Source organism: Syngnathus floridae, chromosome 17, assembly GCF_059516105.1.
Source record: "Syngnathus floridae isolate MCC-2025c chromosome 17, RoL_Sflo_1.0, whole genome shotgun sequence".
Classification (NCBI taxonomy): domain Eukaryota; kingdom Metazoa; phylum Chordata; class Actinopteri; order Syngnathiformes; family Syngnathidae; genus Syngnathus; species Syngnathus floridae.
In genome coordinates, this window is record NC_142429.1 from 9,278,175 (window position 1) to 9,292,816 (window position 14,642).

General features: G+C 44.5%; 2 protein-coding genes across 13 annotated transcripts in view; both read right to left on the reverse strand.

The window, feature by feature from the left end:
• Positions 1-14,642, reverse strand: part of mapk8ip3 (mitogen-activated protein kinase 8 interacting protein 3) — a 36,936-nt gene that overhangs the window by 2,418 nt on the left and 19,876 nt on the right. For 2 of the 12 annotated variants that reach the window (XM_088358467.1, XM_088358472.1), the window contains exons 2-31: positions 9,067-9,719; positions 8,600-8,869; positions 8,044-8,164; positions 7,822-7,892; positions 7,669-7,751; positions 7,278-7,301; positions 6,953-7,100; positions 5,939-6,173; positions 5,777-5,876; positions 5,591-5,709; positions 5,220-5,231; positions 4,447-4,504; positions 4,181-4,333; positions 4,038-4,095; positions 3,808-3,959; positions 3,518-3,574; positions 3,265-3,435; positions 2,855-3,014; positions 2,654-2,704; positions 2,410-2,502; positions 2,048-2,203; positions 1,732-1,897; positions 1,455-1,652; positions 1,170-1,353; positions 977-1,096; positions 824-904; positions 683-750; positions 466-614; positions 223-394; positions 42-155 (exon numbers count right to left, since the gene is read on the reverse strand). In XM_088358467.1, the coding sequence (XP_088214593.1) occupies positions 42-155; positions 223-394; positions 466-614; positions 683-750; positions 824-904; positions 977-1,096; positions 1,170-1,353; positions 1,455-1,652; positions 1,732-1,897; positions 2,048-2,203; positions 2,410-2,502; positions 2,654-2,704; positions 2,855-3,014; positions 3,265-3,435; positions 3,518-3,574; positions 3,808-3,959; positions 4,038-4,095; positions 4,181-4,333; positions 4,447-4,504; positions 5,220-5,231; positions 5,591-5,709; positions 5,777-5,876; positions 5,939-6,173; positions 6,953-7,100; positions 7,278-7,301; positions 7,669-7,751; positions 7,822-7,892; positions 8,044-8,164; positions 8,600-8,869; positions 9,067-9,102 (3,580 nt within the window). In that variant the 5' untranslated portion in view covers positions 9,103-9,719. The remainder of the gene's footprint in view (positions 1-41; positions 156-222; positions 395-465; positions 615-682; positions 751-823; positions 905-976; positions 1,097-1,169; positions 1,354-1,454; positions 1,653-1,731; positions 1,898-2,047; positions 2,204-2,409; positions 2,503-2,653; positions 2,705-2,854; positions 3,015-3,264; positions 3,436-3,517; positions 3,575-3,807; positions 3,960-4,037; positions 4,096-4,180; positions 4,334-4,446; positions 4,505-5,219; positions 5,232-5,590; positions 5,710-5,776; positions 5,877-5,938; positions 6,174-6,952; positions 7,101-7,277; positions 7,302-7,668; positions 7,752-7,821; positions 7,893-8,043; positions 8,165-8,599; positions 8,870-9,066; positions 9,720-14,642) is intronic. The other 10 variants (XM_088358469.1, XM_088358478.1, XM_088358468.1 and 7 more) reach the window with 9 other exon arrangements.
• Positions 10,829-14,318, reverse strand: jpt2 (Jupiter microtubule associated homolog 2). The gene is made up of 5 exons (XM_088358483.1): positions 14,134-14,318; positions 13,146-13,297; positions 12,553-12,704; positions 12,342-12,378; positions 10,829-12,149 (listed from the first exon to the last, which is right to left on the reverse strand). The coding sequence occupies exons 1-5, from the start codon at positions 14,187-14,189 to the stop codon at positions 11,818-11,820; spliced, it is 729 nt and encodes a 242-aa protein (XP_088214609.1). The 5' UTR covers positions 14,190-14,318; the 3' UTR covers positions 10,829-11,817.

Genomic DNA, 14,642 nt, shown 5'->3' on the forward strand with positions numbered 1-14,642 from the left:
CACTCGGGTCATTCTGCACATCTGATGCAAAACACACTCACTCTCTGTTAGTGGGATGGAGACGATCACGCCATTTCCAGTCCCCACCCATAGGCGATTTCCACCAATCAGGAGAGCTGTGATGCGTACGAATGAGAAGCCCAGCTTGCCGGTGCCTGTGGAGGAAAAGATGAGATTCAGGCAGAATGTCCTATCTATCCATCTATCTGTCTGTCTTCTGACCGAGCATCTTGCTGACGTAGGGCTCGATGTCCACATCTTGAAGATGTTGGTGCGTATGGGCGTGGTAGAGTCGCAACGTGGAATCCAGCCGGATGGACACCCAAACGCCATCGCCGATCCAAGCTAACTGGCGCACCTGGCTCTCCCTCCGAGGGTGGGCGTCGAAGGACTTCTGTGGGAGGTGAAGCGAGCACGTGACTAACAGTTTCACGGCGGACAAAGAAGGGAAAAGACGAGACTCACCTCAATCTGCATGCTTTTGGGCTGAATGACGTGGATCTTGTTCTTGTAGCCGCACCACACTTTATCGTGCACGACGGCCATACAGCGGATGGAATGATGAGGTCGGCCCAGGTCCATGAGGTGGTAGTTGGACAAATCCCATTGGCCGTCTGCATGAAGGAAAAACTTCAGTGAAAAATGATCTGAATCACTGACCTACATTTAAAACATGCATTACCCTCCGATCTGTGGAATATGGCGAGGGTCCCGTCAGCCAGAGCCACCAGCACACGACCCTTCACGTGCCTGCAGTGGAGAGAAAGCACGACTTGGTCTCACTGGACAACAGCAACCCAAAAAATCATGGAAAGGTTCTTACACCAGGCTGAGCACAGAGTCTTTGAGTTTGATGGAGTGGAGACAATTTTTCCAGTTGCCAACTGCTGAGTGGACATAAAGCCTGGAAGGTGACAGAGAAGAGTCTTACATCATATCATGTTTGATGCATGATTAACCTGAAATGCATACTGACCAGCCGTTCTGAGCCCCAAGCCACATGGTGGGTGCCATACTGGTGTAATTCTTCACCTCTTCACCAGCATCTTCAATTTCTGGTGGCACTGACGTTTCCTCTTTGGACTGCCCGGCGGCCCTGTGTGGACAGAGAGCATGCAGAGCTCCGTCTCCTCTTCACCGTCTCTGCACGTTCACGCTTTTGATTCCACCTGTCAGTGGCATCCGCTGAACGAGTCGGCGGATCGGTGAACACGTGCTCCATGAACGGACCGGAAGGAGCCGATCTGAGTTCTGTTTGACTGGACGTTGACTCTGGAACTTCGGTGGCCTCTGTGGCCTCCTCGGCCGACTGGGTCGGGAGGATCTTGCTGCTTGCGGGGGGAGCGACGGGGGCTAAAGCGCATGATTTGAAATTAACGTGATATCTGACAGATTGGACATTGTCTCACCTCCCTTGCGGTTAATATTAAAAAATGTATTCGCTATGTGCCCACCTTGTCCTTTGTCCATTATGGGAGTGTCAGTGCGTGAGGAGCAGTTGCTACGGGCAACACTGCAGTTAGTGGCGCAACCCACTAGCGTGATACCAGCCAACATACCCTCCACGCTGCCGGCATCTTCGCCACCCCCTGCACCACCATCACCTGGATCCAACACAATCTCACCAGCCGGATAGTCGCTCTCACTAGCAGCTGGATACGCACGTAATCAAAACATTTAAAGGAGACGTCAAGTCCACGACCGCCGTAAAAGTCGGTGAGAGAACCTAACCTGGCACACTGGAGATGCAAAGCACGTGAGCATTGCAAACGTTGAACTGGTCCACCAGCGAGCCCGGCTGGTTGGCGTCGATGATCACCACCTTGCTGGCTGAGTGGGTGCTGGTGAGAATCCAAACACGGCTGCTCATGGTGTCTGCTTCCTGCAGCTCCTTGGACTGGAGGAGGAGAGGAAGGTTAGAGGAGCAATAATACTCATCGTCTTAAATTGAACCTTTTTTTAAAAAATGCAGCTACTAGCACTACTATTTTTAATTCCCACCAATGGGAGCAACTGAGAGGCCATGATCACTGGGAAACAGTCTGACCTTCCTCTTCTCAGGAGAGTTGTGGTTGCTCATCTTGCCTCCTTCATTCTCTTCTGCTTGCAGAGGGTCGCTTCCACTGGAGATGGCTTTTAGTGCTTCTGACTCCTGGCTGCAGGCTTTCCATCCTGCCAGGTCCACTCCGGCAGCACACCAGAGCTGAGGTAAGCACAAATAGGAGCATTCAGACTTGTAGGTGGAACGTTTTATATGAGCTAGCAACAAAAATGTTTTACATTTTAACAGTTCAGCTCTATTGCGTGGTAAAATTTAAGCCAGAAAATGTTTGATTGATTGTCAAAGACTCAAAGTGTAGTGGTTAAATTTCCTCTGGATCTAGTTAATTAGAAAAAAAAAATCCTCACCTTTCTATTGGGGTCTTTCTCAACCAAAGGCCGACAGTAGACAGGGACGGGAACGTTCTTCATGCGGTTGTCTTCTTTCTCACCAGCGGTGGTCTAAAAGCAAAATGGAGCAATACAAGCCAAGCAAAGTATTTAATTGCTGTGTTGATGGCCACGACATAAAAATAAGATAGTCTCGTAAGTCGGATTCTGAGACGATGCACATAATGGGTGTTAAAAGGACGTTCAAGCCTCCATCACTTGCCTGTTGTCTTTTCAGCTGGCTGTCCTGAGCGCTGTCCGTCTGACCACCAGTCTGGATAAGAATCATGAATCGAATTTTTTGTTCAAAGGATAATTGATTTGACGTTAAGGCCTTATCACGCGGCTAAAGGATCTGGAACCATGACTAGCTGCCAATGAGGGGGGACACAGCAGAACGTGGGACCCTGCGGGTTGGGTATACCTGTTTGAAACGTGGCGGCACGCTCCAGCCACAGGCTTGCATGATGCCGTCGTCACGGCGCATGTGCTCGCGCACCTGCCGGTACTGTTCCCGCCGTTGCTCTCGGCGGGCCAACAGTGCCGAGTCACTGAGGAGAGACGCAACACCGTTACTGGCCAGTCTGGAAGCAACGGCCAGGCGGCGGGAGCGAGGAGAGAGAGAGCCAAGCGTTAGCGAGCAGCCACCAGCCAGTCACACAAAACAGAAATAAATCGACACATCACGGCTCATCATGATATCATGTAAATTCGAATGATCGCTCGAAATATTTTTTTCACTTTATCGTGCATGAAGAGATTCAAATTAGCTAAAAGCCAGCAAAGCGGCGAGGCGTTGACGCGGAACGGAAGGCAGCCAGGGTGCTTGCTCACTCTTCTGGGAAGAATTCCAAGGTGCGGTTGGAGGTGGAGATCTGACACATGGTGTGGCTGCGCCGTTGAGGGAAGCCCGCCGGTGAGGGAGACTTGTAGTGAATGTTGACGCTGTAGTACGGACGCTTGACAGGCGGCGGACTGGACGATGAGCTGAAGAGACGTGCAAAGCTGGAGGGATGCAGAAATATTACCGTTTATTCCATTTTGGGTAGCACGAGATTGTAAACACATTTTCAAAGCGCAAACTTACAACTGCCAGATGGTGGACTTCTTTTTCTCTTGGATTGCAGGACTCTCACGGGAAGCCCTGGAGGAAAGAAAACAGTATATATATAGTATATATATCATTTGGATTTTTAAATAATTTCATTCATTGGCATACTTAAATTATCTCTCATAAAACCTATCTTTACATATTGACACGTATCGCTTTGGCGCCATCTTGTGGCATCTTGTTGCAGATAAATGAGGTAACGAACTGTGAGTGTTCCATCATAATAGTCCAACTTTTTTTTTTAATCTTTTCTTTGCTCTCCATACCTTATCATCTCTGTCCACCGCACAGCCTCCTGCAGCTCCATCAGCCTCTCCTTGTACTGGTTCCTCTCCATCAGCACCCTCGCCATCTCTACCCTGGTAAACCGCCGCCTCTGAGTCATGGTCATATCGCCATCTTGTATGGGAGATGAAAACTGGACGGAGAGAAGCAAATGTTGAATTACACTCCAGAGCTGTTTTACAATTCATAATGAGAATTGAGGAAGACTCACGTCATCGTTTCCTTCATCCTTGGAGTCCCGAGATGCCCCAAGAGCCTCTGCCCTTAACCTGCATATATTAAGTGTTTATATTACCAAACTAGGTAAGAAAATATTCTTTCTTAGGATCCCTTTTAGTTCACAATCATTTTCACCTCCGTAGTTCTTCTTCCAGCTCCTTGACTCTGGCGTCCATTTTGTTTTTGGACTGCCGCAGGGCCTCCAGTTCCTCCCGAAGCACCTCGTGCTCGCTGGACAGCTCGTCCACTTTGGCGATAAGATCGTCTTTAACGATGTTGAGAGCATTTCTGTGAAAGAGGAACAAGAGTTAGAGTTTTATGGGAACACATTCGAGGCTAAAAAATATGAGTCTAAAATGGGATGCCCGAAAGTCTGATAAGGGCAATTCTACGTTTCTCACTTGGTCTCTAGAAGCTGTTTGTTCTCTGTGAGCAGGTTCTCCACCTCCTTGCCCATCCCTGAAGCAAAAATGTGTTCTTAAGATAGGCCAAGAAATTTTTAATCAAAAGAAAACAAGTGAGTGACCTCACTAACAGTATTTCTTTTTAAGATGAAAAATTATACAATGGCCCCACATGTCATTTTATTCAATAAAATATGTTTAACTGTGTTTTATGAAATGCAAAGAAGGCAAAATATGTAAAAAAGCCACACAAGTGGGCTATTAGCAAATATGAGCGGAAGCAAAGCGCCTTACCAAAGAAATCATCTCGGACTGCAGGCAAAAGAAGAAAGGAGGGAACGGAGAGGAAGGAAAGTAGATGGATAGAGAAGGAAAAGGGGAGGTTAAGGTTGGAGACGGAAAACGCTGTTAAAAATTCATCAAGTTTAGATAAGGACGGTTAAAAAAAAAAAAAGACATCAAATTGGCCAAAATTACCTGCTGATAATTTTTAAAAACAATATCATTAGTAAGATTGCTATAAAAAAGGAGTGTAATATTTACGCAATATATTTTATTTAACAAAAAATATTACAATGTTATAATTCAATATTAAAAAATCTTTACTGCTACATTTAATGATGACTAAACAATTGTTCCGAACCTCTGATGTTAATTTTCTATTAGAATTAGAAATAAATAACTACTCATTAAAATTAAGGGGAGTTTTGCCGAGCAGCAAGAGGTGAGAAGTGAGCGACAGGAGGAAAAGAACATGTTCCAATACACACCTGAGAACTCGCCTAAAGGTGTCACCGGTGGAAGCACAATAAGAGACAAAAGGAAAAAAAAAAAGTGCCATATTAACAGAATATAATAAGCATTTCCTTCAATGTCAGCATTCCAAATAGGAAAAAATTCAACTTGATTTTTCACATTCCTTTTTCTCTTTGTTGTCTTTGCACAACAGAAGCATAAACAAAAAAAAATAAGACAAATGAATGAAGCATTGTGGGTAACAAAAGCTGCCAGTCAGGATCCCGGCAAGACTGCAGTGATGCATGAATTGCCGAGCTGCAGCAGCATATTTTATATTTCAGCCCACTGACTCTTTTCTGACGTTAGCGTGGGAGCATTTACATGATCGTTGTGATTTCCATACCAAGAAGCTCTGCCCCGGCATCGACGTCTCCGATGATGTCCGACTTGGCGTCTTTGATTTCGTGGTACAAAGAATCCGTGTTGATTCCAAAGGCTTCGTTGACTATTCCCTGCGAGGGGCTGCGAAAGCGAAACATTTGGGCACCTCCAATGACTTTTAAGACACCCAGCATAATTTTTTGCTCACCTGTTTCCTCCATACACTCGAGGGTCCACACACATGTCCAACTCGGGAGTAGAATCGATGATCTCCTGAAACTCTGACCACTCATCACTGCTTCCCATACCTGCCAATCAGAAAATGTCAGCTGTGCAATGCTTGGCGGATTCTAGTTTTCATTCGCCTTACCGATGCTCACGTTCCTGGTTTCCTGGGAAACCTGGACTTCCATATTCCGGCTGAGCCGCTTAGCGTTTTTTCTGCCCCGGTTGCCGGCCCGCATCGTATCAAACTCGGAGGCGGGAAGGAAGCCTTCGTTGATGGGGGTGACAGTGGCGGAGGGGACGGAGGAGGTGGGCGTGTTGGACTTGCTTCCAGTGCTGCTGGGGGTGGCCGCCACTGAGTCAGACTCCGATCCGTCCTCCTTTTGTGGATGTGGCATGAGAGAAGCGAGAGACAAAAATATTAAATAAGAGCATTGAGCAGTGATGAAACAGCTAAAACATCGGCATGACCCATTTTATCTTAAGAATTGGAGTTTTAACATATATCAACTTTTGGACATTATTTCATTTTTTTTGGTATCATTCTTGAATAGCAGAAAGAAGGGGCCACACCAAGACAGCTCTAAAATGTTTAAAATTAACCCAAAAAAAAATCATACATAGAGCAATATTACATAAACATATATAACGAAAAATATCAAAAAGCCTTGACAAAACAAAAACACGAGTACACAAGGCATCTTTATGATCACAAAAAACGATCACAAAGCTAAAAAGAAAAACCATCAAAAAGGACCCCAGCTTGCTTGAGTCAGCAGAGAAACAAATTGTTGTTTTAGAGTTAATGAGAATGACACTGTTGCATCAAAAGTGACACAAGCAGGCATGAAGGGTGGTCCTTGGAGGCGGTAAGGCTGGCCACGCCCCACAACAGCCAGCAGTTGCCAGAGGTGGGAGCAAGTCCTAAGTTTCAAGTCTTAACCTTGCAGTCTTAACTTTGCATAGAAGCCATTTTGCACTTGAGTATCTCTACTCGTCAAGTCCTGCAGTTCAAGTCAAAGTCAAGTCTTGCCTACGTTTTAGCGAGTCCCAAGGTCCTAAAACTGGCGACTCCGGTTTGACTCGAGTCAAGCCGTGTGACTCAAGTCCCCCACCTCTGGCGGTTGCGGCGAAAAAAGATGGCCGCTGTCTGTCCCACCTGATAGGCCGAACTGAGGGTGGACTGGCCGAGCTCGCTGACCTGCCAGATGTCTTTCCCGGGCATCATCCTAGCCCCCCCGAGACCCCCACGTACCATGCCATCGCCGCTGGGGTACAGGCTCAACGATGGCGGCCGCTCTGCTTTGCTGTTGGCGGGGGAACACACAAAGACCAAACGTGAGTTGTGCTTTCAGAATATCAACACTATTTTTTTTTTAATTATTATTATTCTCAGGATGACTTTTGACAGACTGAAATGCAAGCAGGAAGATTTAGGGAATTGAGAGAAAAGGTGGGGTAGGGCACTTGCATGTTGGATTTACCTTTTCCTCCATGTGTGACGGTGACTGTGCACACAGCAGCACAGACAGCAAGCCAGCAAGACACACAGTCTCAGATTAGCGAGAGACACACGATCGGAAAATGACAAGACACATGAAAGCACACTCTTAAATGTCAGATGACGAGCCAGTCGATTCGTCTTTGCTAGCTTTTTAAAGCTGGAGGTATTTTATATATCTTTTATTGTTTTGCTAAATGCCCTATCCCTTGTCATCTCAGTTTGTACGTGTGATGGACCCTGACAAACAAATGGTAGCAGCAGTGGAGTGAAGATATGAGAGGCCTGATACATATAAGATGAAACAGAAAATATCACATTTGAAATCTTCACACAAATACTCCCACGGCAACATGTGCACACAAACAACTCACGTTCGTCCACTGCCGTCTGATTGGCCGCTTCCCGTCTGCTGTAATTTGGAACGCTCGATATGCTCCACGTACGTCTGGATCATCTTAAATAATAGAGTGAGACATCAAAAAGATGAATAAGTAAATATTGTCACCCTTTTTATTGGCATTTACCTCAGTGTGGCGCTGGTGCAGAGCGTTGTATTCTTTCTTCATGTCAGACTCTCTTTCCTCCAACCTTGTAACTAAAAAACAAAAAAATCATTTACATTGTATTGGTGCATATGATATTTATGTAAACAGAATTTCACGATATATTTTTGGATGGATTTTTTTTTTTAATTTTAAAAATTACAAGTGAGTTTGTGCTTGGAGTGAGATTTTTACTCTACTCACTTTGGTCAGCATAGTTCTTGGACTTCAGCTCCAGTTGTTTCCCCTGCAGCTCTAAAAATTCAACTTGCACCTGGAGTTCCTTCTTATCTTCTTCTAGCTCATCCTCAAACTCAATGAATTTCTAGAGGAGATGATAAGTGAGCACACAATCCAAAATGATGAACATGAAAAAAATCATTTTACAACAATCACCCTGACAAACTCAAAATAATTGCAGATCTTGGTAAGATTGTCAGGTAAGAGACATTGAGGTTTTTTTTTTTTAGCATTAGCGTGCATCTATTAACCTTGTAATCTGAGCCGCTCTTTGCTGCTCTTCATAGTAGATGTTCTTGTTGCACTATTTTTACTTCTTGCAAGCACAAATCAAATTACAGTGCCAGACCCATTCATGATATTGATTTCTCATGATGATCTCCTCCCCTCCCCCATTGTGGCCCTTATGATTATCGCCTCCTCTGTTTTTGTCTTGCATTTGTGATCACGGGAAATGGAGTTCTCAAATGTCACAACAAACAGCGGTTGATCAATGTGAGGTTCGAAAAGAGTGACTCACTTCCTCGGCCTGCTTGCGCAGCGCCTTCTCCCTCTCGTACTGTGTGATCAGCTGCTCGTTGTCCTCCTTCAGGAGCTCCAGCTCCACCTCATGTTCCTGGTTCTCCAACAGCACGGCGTCCAAGTTCTCCAAGACGTTCACCACCAGCGGCATCAGCTCCTTTACTACCTCCTCATCGTAGCTGCGGATCAGCCTTTCAAACTCCCGGTAGATGCTGTTGGCCAGGCCCGACACTCGCTCCGACATGACGGTGCAGGAGCCATAGTCGTCCTGGTAGTAGGGTTGGAAAAATCCAGGAATTGTTAAAATATCGTATGGATGTTTGTGTGTGAGCAAACAAAATGGAGGTGAGGTAAACAGCAGCAAGTTGGACCAACTAAAGACTCTTATCCAACATATTAAAATGATGTGATGAAAGGAGAGGTTCCCAAAACTCTCATGGAGATTTAACCCCTTTGCAATCCTACCTGGTAGACCACCTCGTCTATCTGTAGCTCCATCATCGTGGCTGCTGCAGCTGGCTGCGGTGAGCCAGATGAGGACTTTCAAAAGGCCTTGTGGACTGTCGAGATGTTTTTGGATCAAGTCAACGCAGAAGAAACGTGTAAATCCGCATAACAGTCGACTCGGGGAAGGGCACGAAAAATATACAGAGGGCCACTCCTCCTCCTCCGCCACCAGCACGTCGTGTCACGGCCCAGCTAGTTGACTCCCTCCGAATAACACAATGTACCGAATTCAGCGACGGTGGAACCGTGCTGTTGTTTCTCCAATGGATGTGGTATCACCGGCGCCATGGCGAGTGATAAGCGAGAGATGCCTTCGTCGATAATGCCGCACCTGCCTCTCAGCAGCCGCAGCCACCGAGCACAGCCATTGCTGGCTCGGGAAATAAAGACATAAATTAATAAATACAAGAATAAATAAGACAAATAACGACGACCTACGTCAATGTGAAGACATTGGTGCCATTTTTTTCGGGGTCGGGAGGTGATCGTGATGTCTCCCAATGGGAGAGGTTCTCGCTCCCGTTCGGATGGAGGAGACAGCTGACACGGCGGGGATGACGTCACAGTTGCTGCATCAAGTTAGCACAAGGCACCGGAAATTTGGGTGAATGCTGAAAGTTTAAAATGAAGACAAGTTAAACAAAAACTACATCTGTAACTACTACAAAAGTAAAAATATGTATTCATTTAATACATATACGTAAACTGTGCACATAAGTGACATATTGTTGACGTATAAACTTATTTTGAAGCACACGTTCTGTGAGATCAAGTCTCATGAAGCTCATGTTTTAATTTTGCAGGCTAAAACCGGAAGTTGACTATTTTCCAAAGCACTTGGCCTGAAAAGTGGTTAGTGATACAATACAATAATAATGACGATGCACTCTGAAACTGATGCTTCTCTGTTCAGACAAAGACAATCGCTAAAAAGGCTCGGTGATAACCCAGCAAGCCACATTTATCAGAAAAGTGATTACTAGTATGCTAGAGCTTATTGTTGAAAAAGAAACGTGGCAATGCAACAAAGAAAACATTGAAGATATGGTGGAAAATCAATTTCACGCAAGATGATTTGAAATTGATTTGAGTCACAAGGCCTTGCACTGGAGCACAGCCTGCAGTCATATGGAGAAAATAATTAATACACACAAAGAAAACACTGAGGAAGGAAACGTGAAAAAAATAAAACTTACCAGTAATTGATGACAAATTTACCAGTAATTGATGACATTTCTACCTTATCACTCTTGCTGATGTGCTCATTAACCACTTAACTGTGACGTATCGTACCTAAGATTTAAACAAATTGCTTTGGTAACAATCTAAAATGAATATTCTTGTTATGTTGTGACAAAGGGTGACATTACAGAATATTATTTTTGTACACTACAAAAGGTTACCACAAGGTGGCAGTATCTATTGGCCAAAAATCACAGGTAATGATAATTTAATTAAGTACTGCAACCAGTGGTAAAATATGCATGTTTTTCCTATTGACTGCAATTGAACAAGAAGGATTTTGGGGAAAGTCTGAGGGTAACAATACTGTGAGAGTAAGAATTGTCTAGAACGCTGGAAAACAAGACCTGCTCTGTGTGCTGAATTCACACTGCTATAAACATTCAGGGCATGCGCAGTATTTGTTTTGCAAGTGTCTCACCATTTTCATAGTTACCAGTAAAGCTCAAGTATTTACAGAATGACGTCCAGTCGGGTATTCAACTGCAAAAAAAACATTTTATTGCAATACACAGGATTGAATTCTGCTGGACTCATTGCTGCCACTGCCAGGCACGTCAACACACAGGGGGACTAGCCGGTGCCGGAATACCTTCAATGTGGATTATGAAATGGGTGAAGAGGTGATAACTAATCAGCTCACCTTGATTCAGGCGCCACAATTTGTTCAGAGTTTCCCTGTCACCAACTGTTTTAATTTAAAACATAAACAGAGGCCAACCCCGAGGCGGAGGGGAGGAAAAAAAAAAACTAACGGCATGTTCTCAGATAGCAAGCAATGAAGGCAAAGCAGAAAATACACATTGGTATAAAAATCACCATGGAATTTCTTAAGGGGACACAAACATTTTGGAGTAAACAATCGCTTTCGTCTTTGATTCAATATAATTTTTTTGGTATTATTTCTTTCTACTGAAAAATCAATTCTGACCCAGGACCGTTTGTATCAGGCACATGTTTGGATGACAGTAAGAGGAATACGAACGAGACCACAGATGAGAGATCTGCTCTCATTGGTGGTCTGAACTAAGCCAATGACAAAATCAAAGGTCATTTTAAAGGCCACCCTGTTACTTGAAAAAAAGGCAAAACATGAGGGGCTTGTGCACCCTGCAATTTGAGTAAGGGTCTAGTGTAGGAAAAAAAGAACAGTATCGCGATGGAACCATTTCACAGTGGTAGTGATTGTTGATTGAAAAGGCTAGTGATTGTATTATGCCGGTTAATGGAGTGAAAGAGGAATAGGGAGGGGAGGACAAGGCGCTGGAAGTTAGACTGAAACTGCAACAAGATGACGACAACAGATCAGTCCGCGTTTGCTTACAAGACCAACAGATCTTGATCTTCTCATGTCAGACAACCGTGAGGGATGGTTAGTGGTGGAATGAAAGGAGATGCATAGGGGAGCAGACAAAACATGGAGAGCGAGAGGAGACCCACACAAGGAGCAGGGGTGGGGTCGGCAGATCAGTAGAACACAACACTGGACTTTCCTCCCGGGGGGTTAAGGACCCTGTTGTGAGAGCGGGGCTTGGGTCCCAGGTGAGGCTCGTGGTTCTTCTTGTCATCAATGGGTGGGGTGGATGAGGAGCCTGAGGAGTCGGGGGCAGGCTCTGGGGTAGCTGGAGCGGCAATAGGCTCCTCCTGAGCTGGCGCAGCGACTGGTGAGGCAATTTGCTCTTTAACCTCGGGCTGGCTTACGTCGACTTCGGGCTGGCTGACTTTGACCTCGGGCTGGCTGACTTTGACCTCGGGCTGGCTGACTTTGACCTCGGGCTGGCTGACTTTGACCTCAGTTGCTATGAGATGAAAGATATTCATTATGAAAATGCCAATAGGGAGTCTAAAGCTGTGCTTGTGGAAGGGTTAGTTAAAAAGGTTCAAACCGAGTATAGTTGCTTGTTGTTTATATGCTTGTTGTTTATATACAAAACTTTTTTTAATGTTGCAAAACTTCAAAATATTTTAATAGCTTTGTGCAAGACGCTCACCTTGTGATTCAGGTTCAGGTACTACACTTAGATTGTCCTGCAAAAAAAAACACAAAAAAACAATTATGGCCAATTTCCAACAATCTATTGATTCCAAGTAAGCCTGCAGCACTGCACTAGCACACTCATCATATTCCGAATTCAATCATGTAGCAGGTCATGGTTAGTCAGCAGAGAAAGGCGAAATCAAAATAAATCGAGTGGACTTCACCTTTGGCTTATTTGGGTGACTTCGGCTTGGACTGTGAACATCTGCACTATCTCCTGAGCCAAATATGTTGCTGGATGGTCCACCTGGAGGAATGGGTCTCTGTGGTTGAACTGGAGGTTCAGGTTCCCCAAATATTCCACTGCTCTTACCACCTACAGGACACCAGAGATGTATTATACTGTTGTTTGTTGTCCATTGTACACAATCATGTCAACATTCTTAAATAAGATGTTTGACTACATAAGCATGTTGGTTACAGATCATGGCCCATTTAAAAAAATAAATAAATAAAAAATTATGTAAAGTAAAATATTATTTTTCTTTTCTTAAAAGCCAGCCTATGTTCACTTTTGGTTTGATATGACGAATATGACTTTTTGAGTATTCGTCATATTAGGTCACACCTTGCACAAAGTCTTTTATTGATGAGTCACAACTCAAGGCTGGCATGCTTAACTTTGGAAAGGCTCAGCAGAGAGGCAGATTACATTCAAAGGAGGGAACAGTGAAGATGTCTATGCAGAGTTCATCGCATGAAAGTAACAGTTTTCACACGCTAGCCCTTTCCCACATCCATCACACGCTTATCTTACCCGGAGGGTTGGAGCGCCTGGGTGCAGCCTGAGGCTCCTCTGGAGAGCCAAACAGGTTAGAGGCCATTTTATTTGGTCTTCTAGATTGGGGGGCTTCCTCTTCATAGCCACCAAACAGATTACTGGAGGCACCGCCGGGGGGTCGCAGCACCCTGCAGATTAAATGCTCTTAGCACAACTTTAATGAGAATTAAGTTTGCAATCCAATTATATGAAATCTGTCTTTAGTGCAGAATCCATATAGAACTTAAAACGATCTGAAACGAAGTGCACCATTTTGTTTGTTTGACACGAGGATTATGTGACCTACATTGGAATATTTTTATACACGCGCAGAATAATTAAATGCTCTTCCACTGCCAACAAATAGATTCAATCCAAACTGTGCACTTTTTGTTTGACAGTGTGCAATGAGGTTTTTTTGTGCAAAATATGGGCGTTATGTATGCTACACCGCAATACTAAAGCGGAATGGACATTCAACGCACCACAGTCCACGCTGACAGACAACATGATCATATGGTCGCAAAGGGCGCCATATCGTTGCAAAAACTGAGAGACTTTCACAAGTTACTAGAAACAATCGCACGATTTAAATCGTGCTGTTTTACAGCAGACAACAAAATTGAGCAACATAAATGGATTTTAGGAATCACTACGTTGGGTACACACATTATTAAAGGGAACAATCATGTAGCCGAGTAGCGGATGAGCTAGCACAAAGACGAGACAAGAGCTTCACACTTCCGCAGGCGCAGAAGACAACGCCTGCTCGCTTAGCGTCAAAGCTAATTCTCAAAATGTATTCGTCAGGGCAATTTATAACACGACAGTTTCAGATTATTCAAACTGATGATGACTTGAAAGGTTCCTGCTGACATAATTGACGGAAAAAAAACTGACGCCAAGAGCTATAACGTATGTTTAATTCACATGACATACGCTAGTCGAGCAGTTAGCTTAAAATAATCAAGAAACTCATAATTACCTTGAGCTTGGTTTTGACCCAGTGTCCAACCCTTGAAACATGTTCGTCGAAGTCATCGTGAGTTTTGTTGAAAGTCTTCAAATTTCCGAAGACAACTTCGTCACTCTGCCAACTGGACGACTTGGAGGTTCCTCCTTCGTCGCGTCTGATCCCACCCAAACTCCTTTGCGAAGAGTGTCAGTCGGAGCGAGAGTGACACCGCGGGATATATCTGGTCCGTTGCCGAGTTGCTGTGATGGGATGCGCTTGTTTTGTGTCGCAGGATAGCCCGCTGGGACGATCGGTAAATCAGTTTTTTGACCAAAGTAAGCAGGAAAAGTACATTTATTTTCAAATGTTGGAAGTAAAAGTCAAAAGTATTCAGAAAATAGATACTCAAGTAGAGTAGACTCCTGAAAAAGACCGAAACGTATCATTTTATGCCAACGCTGTGAGGCAGTAAACAGTGTGTACTTGGGCGTAACTCTTCAATATAGCTGCAAATGTAATTCCAAAACTAAAATTGTAGT

What these genes read in the sequence shown, in the direction of transcription:
- jpt2 (XM_088358483.1), bottom strand. Translation starts at nt 14,189, where the DNA reads ATGACTTCGACGAACATGTTTCAAGGGTTGGACACTGGGTCAAAACCA. An exon ending in CAGGCGCTCCAACCCTCCGG is followed by an intron (nt 12,705 to 13,145) that starts GTAAGATAAGCG and finishes GGTGTCCTGTAG; the next exon opens with GTGGTAAGAGCAGTGGAATA. An exon ending in ACCTGAACCTGAATCACAAG is followed by an intron (nt 12,150 to 12,341) that starts GTGAGCGTCTTG and finishes TTCATCTCATAG; the next exon opens with CAACTGAGGTCAAAGTCAGC.